Source organism: Sinocyclocheilus rhinocerous, unplaced genomic scaffold (genome assembly GCF_001515625.1).
Source record: "Sinocyclocheilus rhinocerous isolate Xijiao unplaced genomic scaffold, SAMN03320098_v1.1 scaffold641, whole genome shotgun sequence".
NCBI classification, from domain to species: Eukaryota; Metazoa; Chordata; class Actinopteri; order Cypriniformes; family Cyprinidae; genus Sinocyclocheilus; species Sinocyclocheilus rhinocerous.
The window spans coordinates 301,665-317,314 of record NW_015624257.1 but is presented as its reverse complement, the minus strand read 5'-3'; the positions used below and the strand labels follow the sequence as shown (position 1 = coordinate 317,314).

General features: G+C 38.2%; 2 protein-coding genes across 3 annotated transcripts in view; both read left to right on the top strand.

The window, feature by feature from the left end:
* Positions 1-2,447, top strand: part of LOC107740115 (translocating chain-associated membrane protein 1-like 1) — a 7,286-nt gene extending 4,839 nt beyond the window's left edge. The window contains exon 3 of the mRNA XM_016552431.1: positions 2,260-2,447. Coding sequence (XP_016407917.1) covers positions 2,260-2,333 — 74 coding nt within the window. The 3' untranslated portion in view covers positions 2,334-2,447. The remainder of the gene's footprint in view (positions 1-2,259) is intronic.
* Positions 2,448-5,830: 3,383 nt separating this feature from the next.
* The window catches only part of LOC107740102 (nuclear receptor coactivator 2-like), a 120,537-nt gene continuing 110,717 nt past the window's right edge, over positions 5,831-15,650 (top strand). For both annotated transcript variants that reach the window (XM_016552411.1, XM_016552402.1), the window contains exon 1: positions 5,831-6,000. The gene's annotated coding sequence lies outside the window, so the exon portion shown is untranslated. The remainder of the gene's footprint in view (positions 6,001-15,650) is intronic.

Here is a 15,650-nt window from a genome sequence, read left to right as displayed (position 1 = left end):
TCGTTGCATCCAGTGGGGACATAATTACGGATTATAATGACTTGTACTGTCTTTTACGCGTTGCGTTGCGCCGCGCCGCGTAAAAATAAAAAAACATGTCTGCATTTGTGATCCGTGGGCTTGCGGCAACCACATGTGACGACCCCGGGCTGGACTTGGCTTCGTCTAGTCTTTGCAACTTTACAAATCTTCTTTATGCACCAAGAGCTTGTAACACTTCAAAGAGAAAGGAAAAATTGAAATCGCATCATATGACCCATTTAAAGGGATAATTCACCCAAAAATGAAAATTGTCATTTATTGACCCTAAAGTTGTTCCAAGTCTGTATGAATACCTTCAGCTGCTGAACACAAAGGAAGATATTTTGAAGAATGTTGGTAACCAAACAGTTGATGGTAGCCATTGACTTCCATTAGTATGGAAAAAAAAAAATACTATGAAAGTCAATGTCTACCATCAACTCTTAGGTTACCAGCATTCTTCATAATATGTGTTCTTGAAAATGTCTTCCAGGATTTGAGGACATTAATATTGTCAGCAAAAGAAAGAAACAAATTTTTTAAAACAAGTGGAGGTTGAGTGAGAATTTTCATTTTTGGGTGAACTGTCCGTTTTAGTGGCATCTTTCTATTTGGAGATGCACTGCAGGTCAAATGTTTGAATTTTTTTAATGTTTTTGAAAGAAGTGTCTTATGCTCACCAGGGCTGCATTTATTTAATAAAAAATCTAGTAAAAACAGTAATATTGTGAAAAATTATTGCGACGTGACGTGAAGGCCAAGTAATGGTAACCCATACTCAGAATTTGTCCTCTGCTTTTAACCCATCCAAGTTAGTGCCCACACATTAAGGCCAATTCACACCGCACAGACAAACGCCAACAAACAAGTCTGTCAGAGTTTGTTGGATCAGTGTCGTTTGTTGCCATTGTTCAATCTGCGTTTGTTGGGTCGTGGAATGTCTGAGCAGTGTGATATGATTTTCCAACAAACTCTGACGTAATCTGACCTGGTCACGAACTGTTGCCATGACGATGCGCATACTTCACTTAAAGCGAGCTTAACCCAACGGCTTATTTCGCCGTCTTTTCAGGCGAAGAATGACACTAATATTAAGACATTAATAACAGTAAAATTTTGATTGTGGTTACAGGATCATCCATTTTTCCCCCCAGTCAGACTTAAACCGTGTCTACACAGGACGCAAGTGGCGCAGCGTGACGCGACAAAATACAATAGAAGCTATTAGGGGTGGAACGGTTCAACTTATTCACGGTTCGCTTATCACGTTTGTATCGGTTTGTATCATGAAAATAAGAATAATCTATCTAACTACAAGCAACAGCACAAAAGGTAGGTCTAACATTAGTTTTCAGGTACAGAAATTGAATAAAGTAATGAAATGTAAAACAGCATTGCATATTTGACTGTATAAATTAAAGATTAATCTTTATAAAACTATTCAATCAAGAGCAGTGAGTGATTTCTTTGTTGTTGCTGTTTGATTAATATTAAGAAAGTGCTGTCACTTTAAGAGAATGCACTGAACTAGTGCACTGATACAGTACGTTCAGCCGGCTATGTCTGCTATAGGATACTTACCAAGACGGACATTTTGACTTAATTTTTGTGAGAATTTGTCAATTTAAACACAATACTTCAGAGAGAGCTTAATATTTGCTCGCGTTCTGAGGCGCGGGTTTGCTCCCTTCGGATGAGCGCACGCACAAATCTTCTCACTGAAATCTCGCAATTGGGGTTTAGGTGCCTTGCTCAAAGGCACCTCAGTTGCGGGTATCGAGTGTGGAAGAGAGCACTGTTCAGTCCCTTCCCCTACAACATTTCCTGCTGGTTTCGAGACTCGAACCCACAACCTTTGGGGTTACAAGTCTCTGTGACTCTCTAACCATTAGGCCCCAACTGCCCCTATTTAAAAGATCTGTTGTAATTGCTGGAGTAATGGCCGCTGAAAATTCAGCTTTGCCACCACAAGAATAAATTACATTTTGAAATATATTAAAATAGAAAACAGCTCTTTTAAATTTGTAATTATTTCAAAGAAAATTTTAATTGTTGTTACTGTATTTTTGATCAAATAAATGTAGCCTTGGAGTATAAGATACTTTTTATTTCAAAAACATTAAACAAACTTGATTATTCCAAACCTTTGACCGGTAGTAACAGCACTTCAGGTATCTAGAATACAAAATGAACTGCTAATCACTTACATCAAGCATCTTCTTATTTGTATTTTCGCAGCCAATGGTGTGAATGGATCTGTTGGTGCCAGTGGAGCAGATTCTCCCAGAGCGAGGAAGGAGAAGTCATCATAAAGTCCCAACTTCTGTCCTGACTAAATCATTCAGCCTGATCATTTCTCTCCGTCCCGCAGTTTGTCTGTAGCCTTTTTTCCCTTTCCCCTCTTGTTTATCTGGAAAAAAAAAAAACTTGCAATATGTCATCCTGCTCCTTGATCCTGTAGGATGCTGAATGCTGCATTTCATGAAGCCATCCAACTATTATGTCTCTTTGCAAGAAGGGCTTAAGGAAAAGTGGCTTTGGGGGATTTTGGAGGGGTTCTTTTTGTTCTCCTCTACATTTGTTTCCTTATTCTGAAGGTCCATATGCTCTTTGCTTTATTTGCTGAATGCTGCATTTCAAATCCAAATCTATGATCCAGTCATACCTACAAATAAAACATGAAAGCTGTGGGGAAAATGTAACTTATTTTTTACAAGTGCCTAACCATACATCGTTTTGACAGATCAGAGAGAACTAATTCAGTATTTTAACTTGAGTTTGAAATCAGGGTTGTATTTAAAGTTCTCTGAAGGCTCACAGTTTATGTTGATTCTATCCTATGCATTTGGAACCATGTCTAATGTCTTTTCATTTGTGTTGTTGTATAAACATGTTGTCACATTTTTTTTTTCATCAGAAAAAAACAAAAGCAAAAATGTTAATTTGATGCCTTTTTTAAAGAATTTCATTTGTTGCACTGTACTGCGTAATTGGTCATGGTAAGGAAAAAGTGTAATGCTCCACAAATTTTGTTAATTTAGCAAAGAATGACAAACAAAATGAAGAAAAACTGTGTGCTTTTGATTTGTCAAAAGATTATACCTTTTATTCTTGAACTTTTCAAATCTGACTTTGCTGTATGGTGTTGATAACACATGAAAATGTCAAATCACAAGTGTCATTCCAGTGAGAGTGTGAGACTGTGATCAGGATCTAAGGAAAAGATCTCAGATATCATCATTTTCATAGATGGTTTTGGTTTAAGAACAACAGTCCATAGAGAATTAAGTTCAATAAAAAAGCATTGTTATCTCACATTTCTTTTACCCAAGTACAACCAATGAGAAAGACAACCAGTATACAACATTAATAAAATGTTATTTTCACAGTAATTGCCCCATTTCACTGCATTGGCTATGAGTGAGTGTATTTGTTTTATTACATTTTAGAAAACGAAGGTCAAAATGAATTTTTTTTTATTTTTATAAATTCGTTAATTGAAAGACAAGGTTCAAATGACAAGGGTTTGACTGGCTTGAACCGCTCAAAACAAACAAACAAACAGCTTTTCAGTTACCAGTAAATTTCGAGTCCGAGTTGGTCAGAAAGTGCCAAATAAATAACACTCGTGAACAGTAGTCGCGTTCTCGTGAGGATTGGAAGTAACCATAGCAACAGTTGTTCGAGCCTCCGTATGGCATAGAAAAAAAAACGTTTGTTTTTTTTGTATATAAGCCTAATAATATTACAACAGATTTTGTTTTATATAAAAGTTATTTAATAACTTGATACGTAATTCTCAAATGAAATACAGTAAAAAGGCATGCTGAAAACTTGGTTTTATTTCATTTTGCTTCAAGAGGTCATTTTCTTTCAAATGTTGGTGTTGATCATGTAGTGGCGCTGTTCGCCAATATTTTTCTTAAGCACAGTGGTATTTATTGGTTTTGCAAATCACTCTGCGCGGATGTTGGGGGGGCTATTTTCCATTAGCAGAAGTATAAAATATGAAACCAAAATAACAGCATATCTATTAATGCTTTCCTGAACAGATAGTGCAGTCTCTTTCGTCGGGACGTTTCGTTGCGATAACCCCGTGCTGTTTCACAATTGTTGTCAAGCGCGTGCCAATCTGAAAGAGTGTGAACAGCGAATATTGCATAAGTCACTGTTTGCAGATTTCCCTTTGAGAGAAGTTACATTCGATGTGGACCTTTGATCGACTCTGGTTGCAACTGTAGGATTCGTTTCGATTCGATTCGCCCATACTTCATCTCGCTCGCTGGCTTGCTTTCACATGGAAGTATTTTTATATAGGAAATCAACCTGTCGCCGTGTGGGTTTTGATCGGATACCTGACACATTTGGGGTTTATTGCTGCTGAGTAATCACGGTAAGCTTTGGCTTCCTGCCCGATCAAACAGTCCCTGAGCTCGTGGCCATCTGAGGCTTGTATTCTGGGAGAAAAGTGAGAAATGTTTGTGTATTTGATAGCCTAACTCAATACAGTTGTGAGACATGGTGGAGTACTTGTCTGTTGAAAAACCCTTATAGGGGCTTCTTCTTCCATTGTATTTCACAGATGTAATGGCCGAGACGTGTTCTATATCTTTAAATGACGTCTAGAGATGTGGACTCATAATCGAGGACATAGGTCTTGACTTATAAATAAAATAAATACAAAAGATTAATTTATATTGCTTTTATTATTAGGCTATATATAATAACATATTCCATATAGTGATGACAAAATTAATATATATTGATACTTTTTCAGTACATAGAAGACTTGAATCTCTTTAAGATACAATAATGTCTTGAGACTTGCAAAACAATTATTTGAATGTCTACAAAAAAAAATACTAATGATGGATAAAATTGGATTTAAATTGGCCTCTGCTATTCTCAGACCCAAACACTACTGAATTTTCTCTTATATTGTCAAGGGCTGAACTTGGTTGAAAAGGTTCTGATCTTGGTGTTTTGTAAAAAAGTTTTTATTTGATAAGAAGTGTAGATTAAATGCATAATAAGAATCCTGAAATCATAGCATGCTGGATGTGATTTATGGAGGTCTGGAAAACAGTTTCATGTGGGCCATCTAATGTGATTTCTAATTAAGCTGTCATGACATTGATAATAGAGTGCAGATTGCTTTGGGTTTGGAATAACAACAACACCGGCTTGTAACCTGACCACTCTGGCACACTTTTTTCTCCCACGGCACCACTTTAAAGGCGAAAGCTTTCGCAAAGTGCTCTGTAAACTGGCTTTTCAACACAGTTTTGATTCCCTCCTATAATATTATGAAACATCTACTTGTAGTTTAAAAAACACAAAGACACAGAAAACTAAATCCAACGGGCGAGCCTTGGCCTTATGTTTGCTGTATCATCATTTTGCCCCGTTGCTCACTGCAAGGTTGCTATGCAGGCTAGAGTAAACGAGTAGATACTGGTGCCCGTAGTATGTGGGGGAGGTTTTTCTGGCGAGATAAACAAGCAGCCAGCCATCGTCAGGCATACGGCAGCAGGAACATGGCGGCGGCAGTTAACTATAATGCTGTTTCACCAACCAGAAGGTCAGAGCTGGACGTAACGTACAGGATTTAAGAGGAAACAAAACACTGTAAGTCCGACGTGGTTGCAAATGGTGAATGTTTGACGGTGAATGGCGGTTTGGGGTGGCTTTGTAACGCGATTTTTACACACTGGCTGCAGAATCCAATCACAGTTCCGCGGCGGCGGTGGTATCCTGCATTAGCTTGCTAAACCAGCTATGCAGGCTAGAGTAAACGAGTAGATACTGGTGCCCGTAGTATGTGGGGGAGGTTTTTCTGGCGAGATAAACAAGCAGCCAGCCATCGTCAGGCATACGGCAGCAGGAACATGGCGGCGGCAGTTAACTATAATGCTGTTTCACCAACCAGAAGGTCAGAGCTGGACGTAACGTACAGGATTTAAGAGGAAACAAAACACTGTAAGTCCGACGTGGTTGCAAATGGTGAATGTTTGACGGTGAATGGCGGTTTGGGGTGGCTTTGTAACGCGATTTTTACACTCTGGCTGCAGAATCCAATCACAGTTCCGCGGCGGCGGTGGTATCCTGCATTAGCTTGCTAAACCAGCTACACTCGCTATTTCAGCCTGGCCACTTTGCAGAGTTAGAGAGTTGTGTTTTGCCTGTTGTCGCTGTGTAAACAAATCGCTTTGAGCGACCTTGAAGCGGATGCACGGCTGTTACTGTTTTAACATTTCAGTTGTGTCGCAGATTTAACGTTACTTGATTCGCCCGCGCTGCTCGCATTTGAGCGATTAAGTTTCGCCAGCTCCCCCCTCTTATTTGCATGGCTAGCTTTAGCCTACGAGCCTCCATTTGACTGTGCGAGGAAGGCGAGTCCATCCGTGGAACGATATTCAGTTGTATTTTAACTTTTAGCGGGCATAGCTGTTACATTTGTAACGTGTGAATGGAGTTCCACTGGAATGCTTGTGTTACATTGTAGCGAGCTGGACTGTAACAGTTCTAAAGCCAGCCGCTAAAAGCAACACGGTGTCGTTCGCGGGCGCGTTCTGTTGAAAGTAAACGCGCGTTGTTATTTGACAGTCACCGCGTTTCGTTTCTGTGCGGGCTGAGATTAGTGAGTCAGCTCTTTGCTCAACTACTGCACGCCACGGTTCGGTTTTCTAGAGCTCGCCTGTGTAAGGAAAGGAAAAGTTGGGGCGCCAGTGGATGGGAATGCTGCTAATTAGCATTTACCTCGTGATTTGCCTGAACTCCGCTATTTTCACAAGCGCTTCTATATGGAGCAGAGGCTGCTTTTGTCGTCCAGCAGGAGATTTTTTTTAGTTTGGTCGACAGAGTTCGTAGCCGCCGTGACGAGGTTTTACGGTGTGTGACGTCACGCCGCCGGGTAGTTCACTGGGTCTAGGTCATGTTTAAATGCACCTTAGCATTTAAGTCGTAACTGATCATTTTAACTCAAGAGATACATTTGGTCTCAATACGTGTTTTTTTTTCATTTGTTTGTCTCCATTCTGTTGTTTCTCTCTCTCTCTTTTTTCTCTCTCTTTCATAAACGCAGATCATTGTCTTATTTAATTCTCATTAAAACGTGGTTATTGGGAGTGTGAATTGTGGGAATGATTTGGTTTGGTTTCATTTTGATTCCTCTAAGGATTCCAGTTCATTAACGGTGCCATTAACGATTTTTTTTATAACATTTTACAATACAAGTACCATGTTAACATTAGTTAACTGCTTTGGCTAATATGAACTAACAATGAAAATTATAAAGCATGTATTTATCTTAGTTAATGTTAATTGTAACGTAGTCTACTGAAACATTATTAAAATCAAAAGTTCTATCTGTTAATATTATGTAGTGGTCCTGAGGTTAGGTTACATGAACTAACAATGGACAGACAGCTGTATTTGTATTAACTAACGTTAACGTTATTGCTCTTTGTTATTTAATGTTATGTAATTTATTAACCAATGTCAACTAATATTGAAATATTTGGAAATAAGGAATACTATTCGCTTTTACAGCCCTCAGATTTCATCAGAACAGTTACAAGCCAGAAATAAAATAAAAACAAATACAAAATGTAATATTAATAATATCTATCAAAATGTGTGTTTACAAATGCTTTTTAATAGGATTATTGGTTCATTTTGAGTAACACGTGACAAAACACTTGTGATTCAGTAAGAGAGTCAGCTTACTGATTCATTCTGAAGTTTTGATTCACTGTAAAGCATTGGTCCATACGAGGGATTCGATTGGGAATCAGATTACAATGGTTGCTGTATGTTTGCAATTCAGTAGCAGTGTTGCGGTGCAACTATATAGTAAATGAAACACTGCAGGAGTATTTTAGTGTTTAGTATGAATATTTACAATGTTCTCTTTACTGAATCGAATGTCATGACAGTTCTGTTTGAACCCGTTTCCGTATAAGAACAGGTTCTCAGCTCCCAAACCATTGGTGGTTTATAAGAAATTATCTGCTTGAATGCCCAAGCTTGGAGCCTGTATACTGAAAGCTGGTGTTCACCTCAGATTTGCATCAGTGCTGCTAGAGGGTTGCAGTAGTGCGACTCAGCCTGTTGGACCAGTAGTTCAGTTCATGCTAGCTTTGTTACCCACCTCTTACATCATGCTGACACATTCCAACGTAGGGCTTGTGTGGTGAACAAATGCTCCCACAGCCCAACATAAGAGTAATATGGCCACTGCTTTAATTAGTTTGATTTGTGAACAATGCAGAGTATCGTTTTATAGTTTCATGTTTATGCAAGCAAACCACTAGTGTTGTTATGGTTAAAACTAGGGATGCACCGATACCACTTTTTCCAGTACTCGCCCGATACCGATACTTTTATGTTTTGTTCTTGCCGATACCGAGTACCGATACCGATATTTTTATTGCATTTGGTTCCCTCACTACAGTGCAACAGTGAAAATGGACCCCTTTCAAACAGTGTCGCGTTCCGAACGTTGTTTAAGCGACATACACCGGTATTTAAAAAATTCATATCATAACAAAAAGAAACATTATTATAAGGTATTCGGTATGAACCGGTATACCACCCAACACTAAAAGATTGTATTACTGTACTGAGTAAAAAAATAATTGCAATGCTGAAAAAGCATTTTCAGTGACAATGTTTGGATTTGAAATCAAACTAATGGATAAATGTTGTGTTTGTGGTAAACAGCCACGGATCAGTAGTGGACTCCTGTGTGAAAGCTGCTTCTCCTCTCACAAGAGTCACCTAAGAGGGGAATTCCCCCCATTTTCAAAAATGAAATTCAGGCCCTGAATAAATGTCTAAATGTCCTGATTGGAGTATCGCTATAAATAGTTATAAATGATTAAAAAGAAGGCTTTAAAAAGATCGGTATCGGTGACCGGTATCGGCAGATACTGCTTTCTGTGATCGGCCTCAAAAATCCTGATCGGAGCACCCCTGAAATTTAATGTGTTACTTGTGTTGCTTAAAACCCTGTAATATTGAGTGATTGATTTATTGCAGTGTAAATAGGTCAAAAGCCTGAGGTGTGGCCTTTAAAATTCAGAATCCTTATGATTTCAGTTAGCAGAATTTAGATACATTTACATATTTATTATAAATGTAATATAAATTTAGATTCATTTATTTATCAGTTTCTGAGTGAAAATTGTTTCTTTTTTTTTTTAGACTTAGACTTACAAAATGTAAATAAATTTGAAATTTTGACTTGGAAAATAACTGAAATAAAAGAAGTTCTAGTTCTAAAACTAAAATAAAAATAAAGCAAATTAATAATAAAAATTACAAAGGCACATACAAAATTACTAAAAGTTCATCTAGAACTTTAGATTTGAATGAAAACGTACAATTTTAGAATAAAAGCTAATTCAAAATATTAAACACTACAAATTGTATATAAATAAAACTAAAATAACTGCAATGTAAAAATTGTTTTTTCAAAGTTTATTGGAGTACGTTTTACAAGAAAAATATTTCAGAGTTCTACTTCTAGATTTCACGTTTAATTCAATGTGTTACTTGCCATTTCTTTGTAATTATTTGTGAAATTTACTTGTAATTTCAGAGCTCAGTGTTTTTTTTTCTGTTTACCAATAAAAATGTCAAATGCCTGCAGTGTGGCCTTTCAAAAATTCTGTTATACTGATAAATTTCTAGTATCAGTTACCTGATTTTCGTCAGAAAGCATGTACTTCCTTTTGTAGTAAAAGCTTTCCTGTATTCTGTAGTAATAGCCGGATTATTTAGAGAATGTTTTCAGTCAGCCAAGACTGTCAAAATGCGATGATGTGGTAAGATGTATTCCCATAAAAACTGCAGTGTGTGGGTGTGCCGATGTACCGGCAGGACTCACCAGCGAGCATGCGTGTACACCGATGCTGTCTAGGTCTCTGTGGCTTAACGGTCGTTCACGCGTGGCAATCTAAATATGGCATATCTACCAGTGGATGCCGTGATCACATGACCTCCCGGCTACCAGCAGTGGGGTGAAAAGAGGAGTGTTAGTTGACATGCAGCCATCCAGCAGTCCAGACCAGAACCATGATTTCATCCTGGATCAGCTGACCTTTGACTCACTCTATTGATTGAGGTATTCCATCACAGTGAATCGCAGGATGATTGTTGAACTTTGATCTTCCTGCAAAGTGCATTTGCCAGAGTCGCAGGCCTTCAGCTGGGCAGGCCGGCCGCCACGCATGCTCAGCAGAAGGTTGAAAGGAACAGAAATTTGTCACGAGGCTGTTTGATTTTCACGCCACAGTGACAAGATGCAGTCTGTCAGTTAGAGGGATGATCATATGAGCCACTATCAAATCAAATCAGTGTCAAATGGCATCAGATTGACATGCAGAGATACACAAGCACTAATATCATTGGCTGAAAAAAATCACAAAGATACAAACATAAGACCCTAATTTTTAAGTGCGTAACTTGGTGAGTGTGTTTTACCATGACACAGTAGCGCTGGAAAATGATGACCTTGTCCGGCTTGATTAGGTTATACCGCGGCTGAATGTGAACATGCCTGCTCTCTCTCTACCTTTCATTCAGTTCTGTGAGCACGGGTCCTTTTTTCAGTCTTGTCTCAAATTACACGGGGAGCAAAGGGCACGGAGGAAACCAGGTCTGCCTAAATGACATTGCTGCTCACATGCAACAGCAATGTGCTTTTCTCAGGAACGATATTTACAAAGCTTCAGCTAGAGTAAAAAGCTGTAGTGAACTAATGAGCAGTGTTGGAAATAACTCTGTATAATGTTAGTAGGACTGTCAATCGATTAATTAATCGCAATGTTTATTTTTCATGGTTTACTTTTTTTTGAAGAATTATTTTAAAATTAAATTTACAGCCCTAATGCATCCACACGCCTGACATTTTAATCAAATTGATTCCATTATATGCTAATTAATTGCATTTTTTCCATTTTTTATTTTTAGAATTAATTGTTTTAAATTTACAGCCTTGAAACCATTGTTTGATTTATTTATTTTTTTTGCTTGCATAAAACATTTTTTCTTTTCTACATGCCTTACATTTAATCACATTAATTTCATTATATGCTAATCAACTGTTAATTGTTTTTTCATGTTTCAGTTATTTGTATTTATTTATTTATTAGAATTGTTTTCAAATTAAATTTCTAGCTCTAATACCTTTTTTATTTTTGTATAATCTTTTTTGCTTGCCTACAGCATTTTGTACTTCTTCACATGCCTCACATTTAAAGCAAAACAAAAATATTTTCAGTAATTGTTTCTTGTACTCCTGAAACAATACTGAATGTAAGTTTAGGAGCGTGTTGCTAGGGTAACAGCGGGTAGACGGGCCTGAGGCCTCACAGTGACGGATGAGCTGAGTTATAATGGCTGGGTTCATTCCACTCACCGCTTTCTCTCACAGACATACTGTCCTTGCACAGATTCTGACCCAGGATTGCTACACACATCTCTCTCAACTCCCCACTTCTGCCTAATGAGCCTGCTGTGTGTGTCCATGATGGCTCTCAGACTGTTCAAAATGTGCTGTCTCTCAGTTGCACATCGGTTTAGTCTAGATAGCTCACAGAGTACTTTAAAATGTAGTTCATCCTAATATTGAAAATGTCTCTAACTAAATAAACACACAGCAAACTTGACAGCGTTGAGAAAACAGCAGTTAAGCAAGCATCTGATCATAGCGATGTGGATGTTTGCAGCAGCTCTGCAATTCCAGTCACGTCACATTTGTTCATGTAGCACTTTATACATTACATTGCTTTAAAACAAGCAGCTTCACAGTATTCGAATTACAACTTCGATTTCTACTATAAAGCAGCTGTCCAGTGTGTTCATGCTTTTACCCGCGTTTGACTCGGACTGAACAGAAGAAATGAACTGCAGAAGTAGTAAGGTGTTTACCAGCTTGAGTTTTTATGTATTAAATAAGCCAAAAATGTGTAGTGTATGAGCTGTAGGAATGGATTGAGAAGCACTTCGCTAGACCTCAGCTGCAATTACATTTCCTTTTTAATCGAAGAAAGGTTTTAAGGGCAGGCAGAAGGAGTGATACTGATCCGGACACTGAATACGTCGCTCTGCACTTACAAGCGAGACTCTCTTTCTCCACTCAAATACGTATTGATTTGACTTTGGCTGGTGACATTATGTTATTGCCACAGATATTTACTGTGAAGGTGGCCTTGCACAAACTGGCTCACTGCTAAGATAATTAAGGTCATGTAAGCCCCACAAAGAGCAAATGTACCAAAGCTGAAGGAATATTCCTGGTTGAGATAAGCTCAAATGACAGCATTTGTGGCATAACAAAGTTAGCACAAAAACAGTGAGTATTTTAACATTTACAAATTGTTTACAAATCCATTCACTTCCATTGTAAGTGCCTCACTTTACATGCACAAATATTTGTCAGTTGAAATGAATCCAGTCCAATTTCAGATTCTGAAAGTTTTGTTTATATGAACCTTAAATGTTAAAATTCAATACACACATTCATTTACATAAGCATTACATGTATTCATCAGTTCACATTGAAATTTCTTCAGATTGAGCTCATTCGAATCGATTGAGGTGTTTTCATGAAGGCTTTTCAGTCTGACTGAACCATCAATCAATCTGATTATAAACGGATTATTTGGGCGCATGTAAACACAGCTACTGTAACCATTTTTATTTATTTATATGTTTTAATGAAAAGGAGGCACAAGGGAAGGTTATTTAGGGAAGGGGAGTTAGTTCTGTAGAAATTGAGTTGAGCACAACAATTCTAGACTTAATTCACTAGTTGCTTCAGTTGTTCACCAGTGAATTGTGACCCAGTCAGTTTCTGTTTATTTCAGAAGGAAGGGTCTTTTGCCACAAGAACATACATCTATCATGTGAAGGCTACCCATAAGGAGTTCACCCACTTTGAATCACTACATAGATGCTCAGCATGGTATCGCTGAGATCTCTGTGATGGAATGCAGCTGGGTTTTCCATGTTATCACCCGGTCTGACTGGTTAAGCACGGCTGGGTGCTCTTAACCCAGTTAATGAACCTGACAAATGAAAGTTAGCGAAAAGATCAGCACCTTCTTACCCGCACCCTCAGTGAAGCGGATCTCAAGGTCCCCGTGTCGCTAGAAGATATCGGCGCGCTCAGAGTGCATGACTGCAGCTATGTGGAGAGGATGGTGTTCTTTTCACCACTGTCTGGAGGTCTCTGCATGCTGGAGCCCAGCGTGCGCCTGGCAGCAGACCCAGAGTGTAATCCTTGGCATCGAGTGTGACCTGGCACCAGTTCAGAAAGCCACTGTTAGAGTGGTGGGGGGCCCTACTTTAAGAAATGCCAAGTCGAAGGAAGGAAACAATGATCACAGAGCAGGTTAAGCTAGGGTGGCCACAAGTTGAGCTTGAGGTTAACGCTGCCAAGAGACGTGGTGCGGCTTCACTTTCGCTTCATTAAAGAGATGTATGCGAGGCTTTCCTGTCCACATTGTAATGTCGGGTCAAGCAGTGGCCAACTACACATGACTGTACTGTGTAAAAAGACCACAGAGACCCCTGCACAGATTTTAAGCGCTTCAAGATTGCTTCCTGTTCAACGTCAGAGACCTTAAACTGAACTTGACCAGATTGAGATTCCGGTTCTTATTCGTATCTGGGTTTTTTTAATAAAAAAAAAAAAAACTCTAAACAAAAGAAATTTCATGATGGTTCTGTAAACTGTTATAAAATGTCTGTCTTGTGTTATGCATAACAGAATATTCAAACTAAGCATCAGAGCTATTGTCATGACTAAAGGTGGGCAATACAAGCAAAAATGTACTCTACCAAATCACAATATATACTACCATTAAAAAGTTTAAGGCCGTAATATTTTTTAATGTTATAATATAGTTTTTGTTCTTCTGCTGACCAAGTCTGCATTTATTTGATCAAAATTACAATAAATACAATAAAAACAGTAATATTGTGAAATATTATTACTTTAAAATGTGTATTTTAAAGGTGACATATCATGAAAATCTGACTTTTCCAGCTTTTAAGTGCTATAATCAGGTCCCCGGTGCATCTACCAACCAAGGAAACATGAAAAAGGTTAACCCAGTAACTTTGTTTTGGTAAGCCTTTTTCTGCAAGCATCTAAAAAAAAAACGAGCGTGTCTGATTTCGCTCCCCTAGTGACGTTGCAAAGGGATCTCATTATATTATTACCACCCTTTAATCTGTAAGTTTCCACCCACAGTGCCGTCATTGTGTTTTCGCAAGCGACAACGGCGAACCAGTTCTAATGCCATGGCGAAAGTTTGAGCAAAACATTCTGTCTTTGGCTGCACAGACGAGCACAGAACACTGTTTAGAGTCCCAGCCTTAGAGGAGACAAGAGAGCAGTGGATTTATTGATTTATTTACTGTATATTGCTGCTGCCACACAGATCTAAAATAAACAAGCTGGCAAAGGGATCTCATTATAATATTACCTCCCCTTAATCTGTAAACTTCCACTCACAGCGCCATCATTTTGATTTCACAAGCGACAATGGTGTACTAGTTCTAATGCCATGGCGAAAGTTTGAGCAAAACATGGTAACTGTTCTGTCTTTGGCTGCACGACGAGCACAGAACACTGTTTAGAGTCCCAGCCTCAGAGGAGACAAGAGAGCTGTGGATTTATTGATTTATTTACTGTATATAGCTGCTGCCACACAGATCTAAAACAAACATGCGATTTATTTCCCAGCTGTTTACCTTCACAGACATAACCGACTGTTTTTGTAACTCGTGTGTTTTTAACGTAAACTTGTGTGTGAATGAGAACTTAGTTTAGTACTCACATGCTGTGACAGCAGCTTTCTGTCCGTGTGCGCTCAGAAAACCATATATCAGAAGTAGGGATGTTCATTTTAACCGGTTAACCGACGGTAAGAATTTTGACCAATTAATACAATCTGTTAAACGGTTTAAAAAGTCATTTAATTATTTATTTTTTCCTAATTTATCAAAATATTTAAAACGGTTTGCTGCATGGTTAAAATACGCTACGCATTTAAAAAATGTGTTTTTTAGAGGGAAAAAAACCAAGTCGCGTATAAGTCACATTTTATTATTTCATTCAGAAATAGGCCTAATGCCGACGCGAAATGTTTACAAACATTATAATAAACACTGTTTTTGCGCATTTAAAATTAATCCCCGGGAAACAAATGTTATTATTTTTAACGGGTCACAGACACTTATCCTTTCTAATTTAATTCAATTCTAATTTAAAATAATCTTGTCGGGTAACGGTTAACAATCGGTTAACAAGCGTTGGTTGTCGGTTAGGAAAAATAACCGAAATTAACATCTCTAATCAGAAGTTTAAACTAATATGGTTTAAAACGCATGATTTCAGCACGATAAACATGATAATCAGAACCAAAAACAGATGTTTTTTTGCAGGTACGAGCTGTAATGGCGCAGCTGTATTCTGGAAAAGGGGGCGGAGAGCAGCAGCTCATTTGCATTTAAAGAGACCGGCACGAAAAACAGTGTGTTTCTGCTTCCACTCAAAATAGGCATTTTCAAAATGATATAATAAATGATCTGTGGAGTATTTTGAGCTGAAA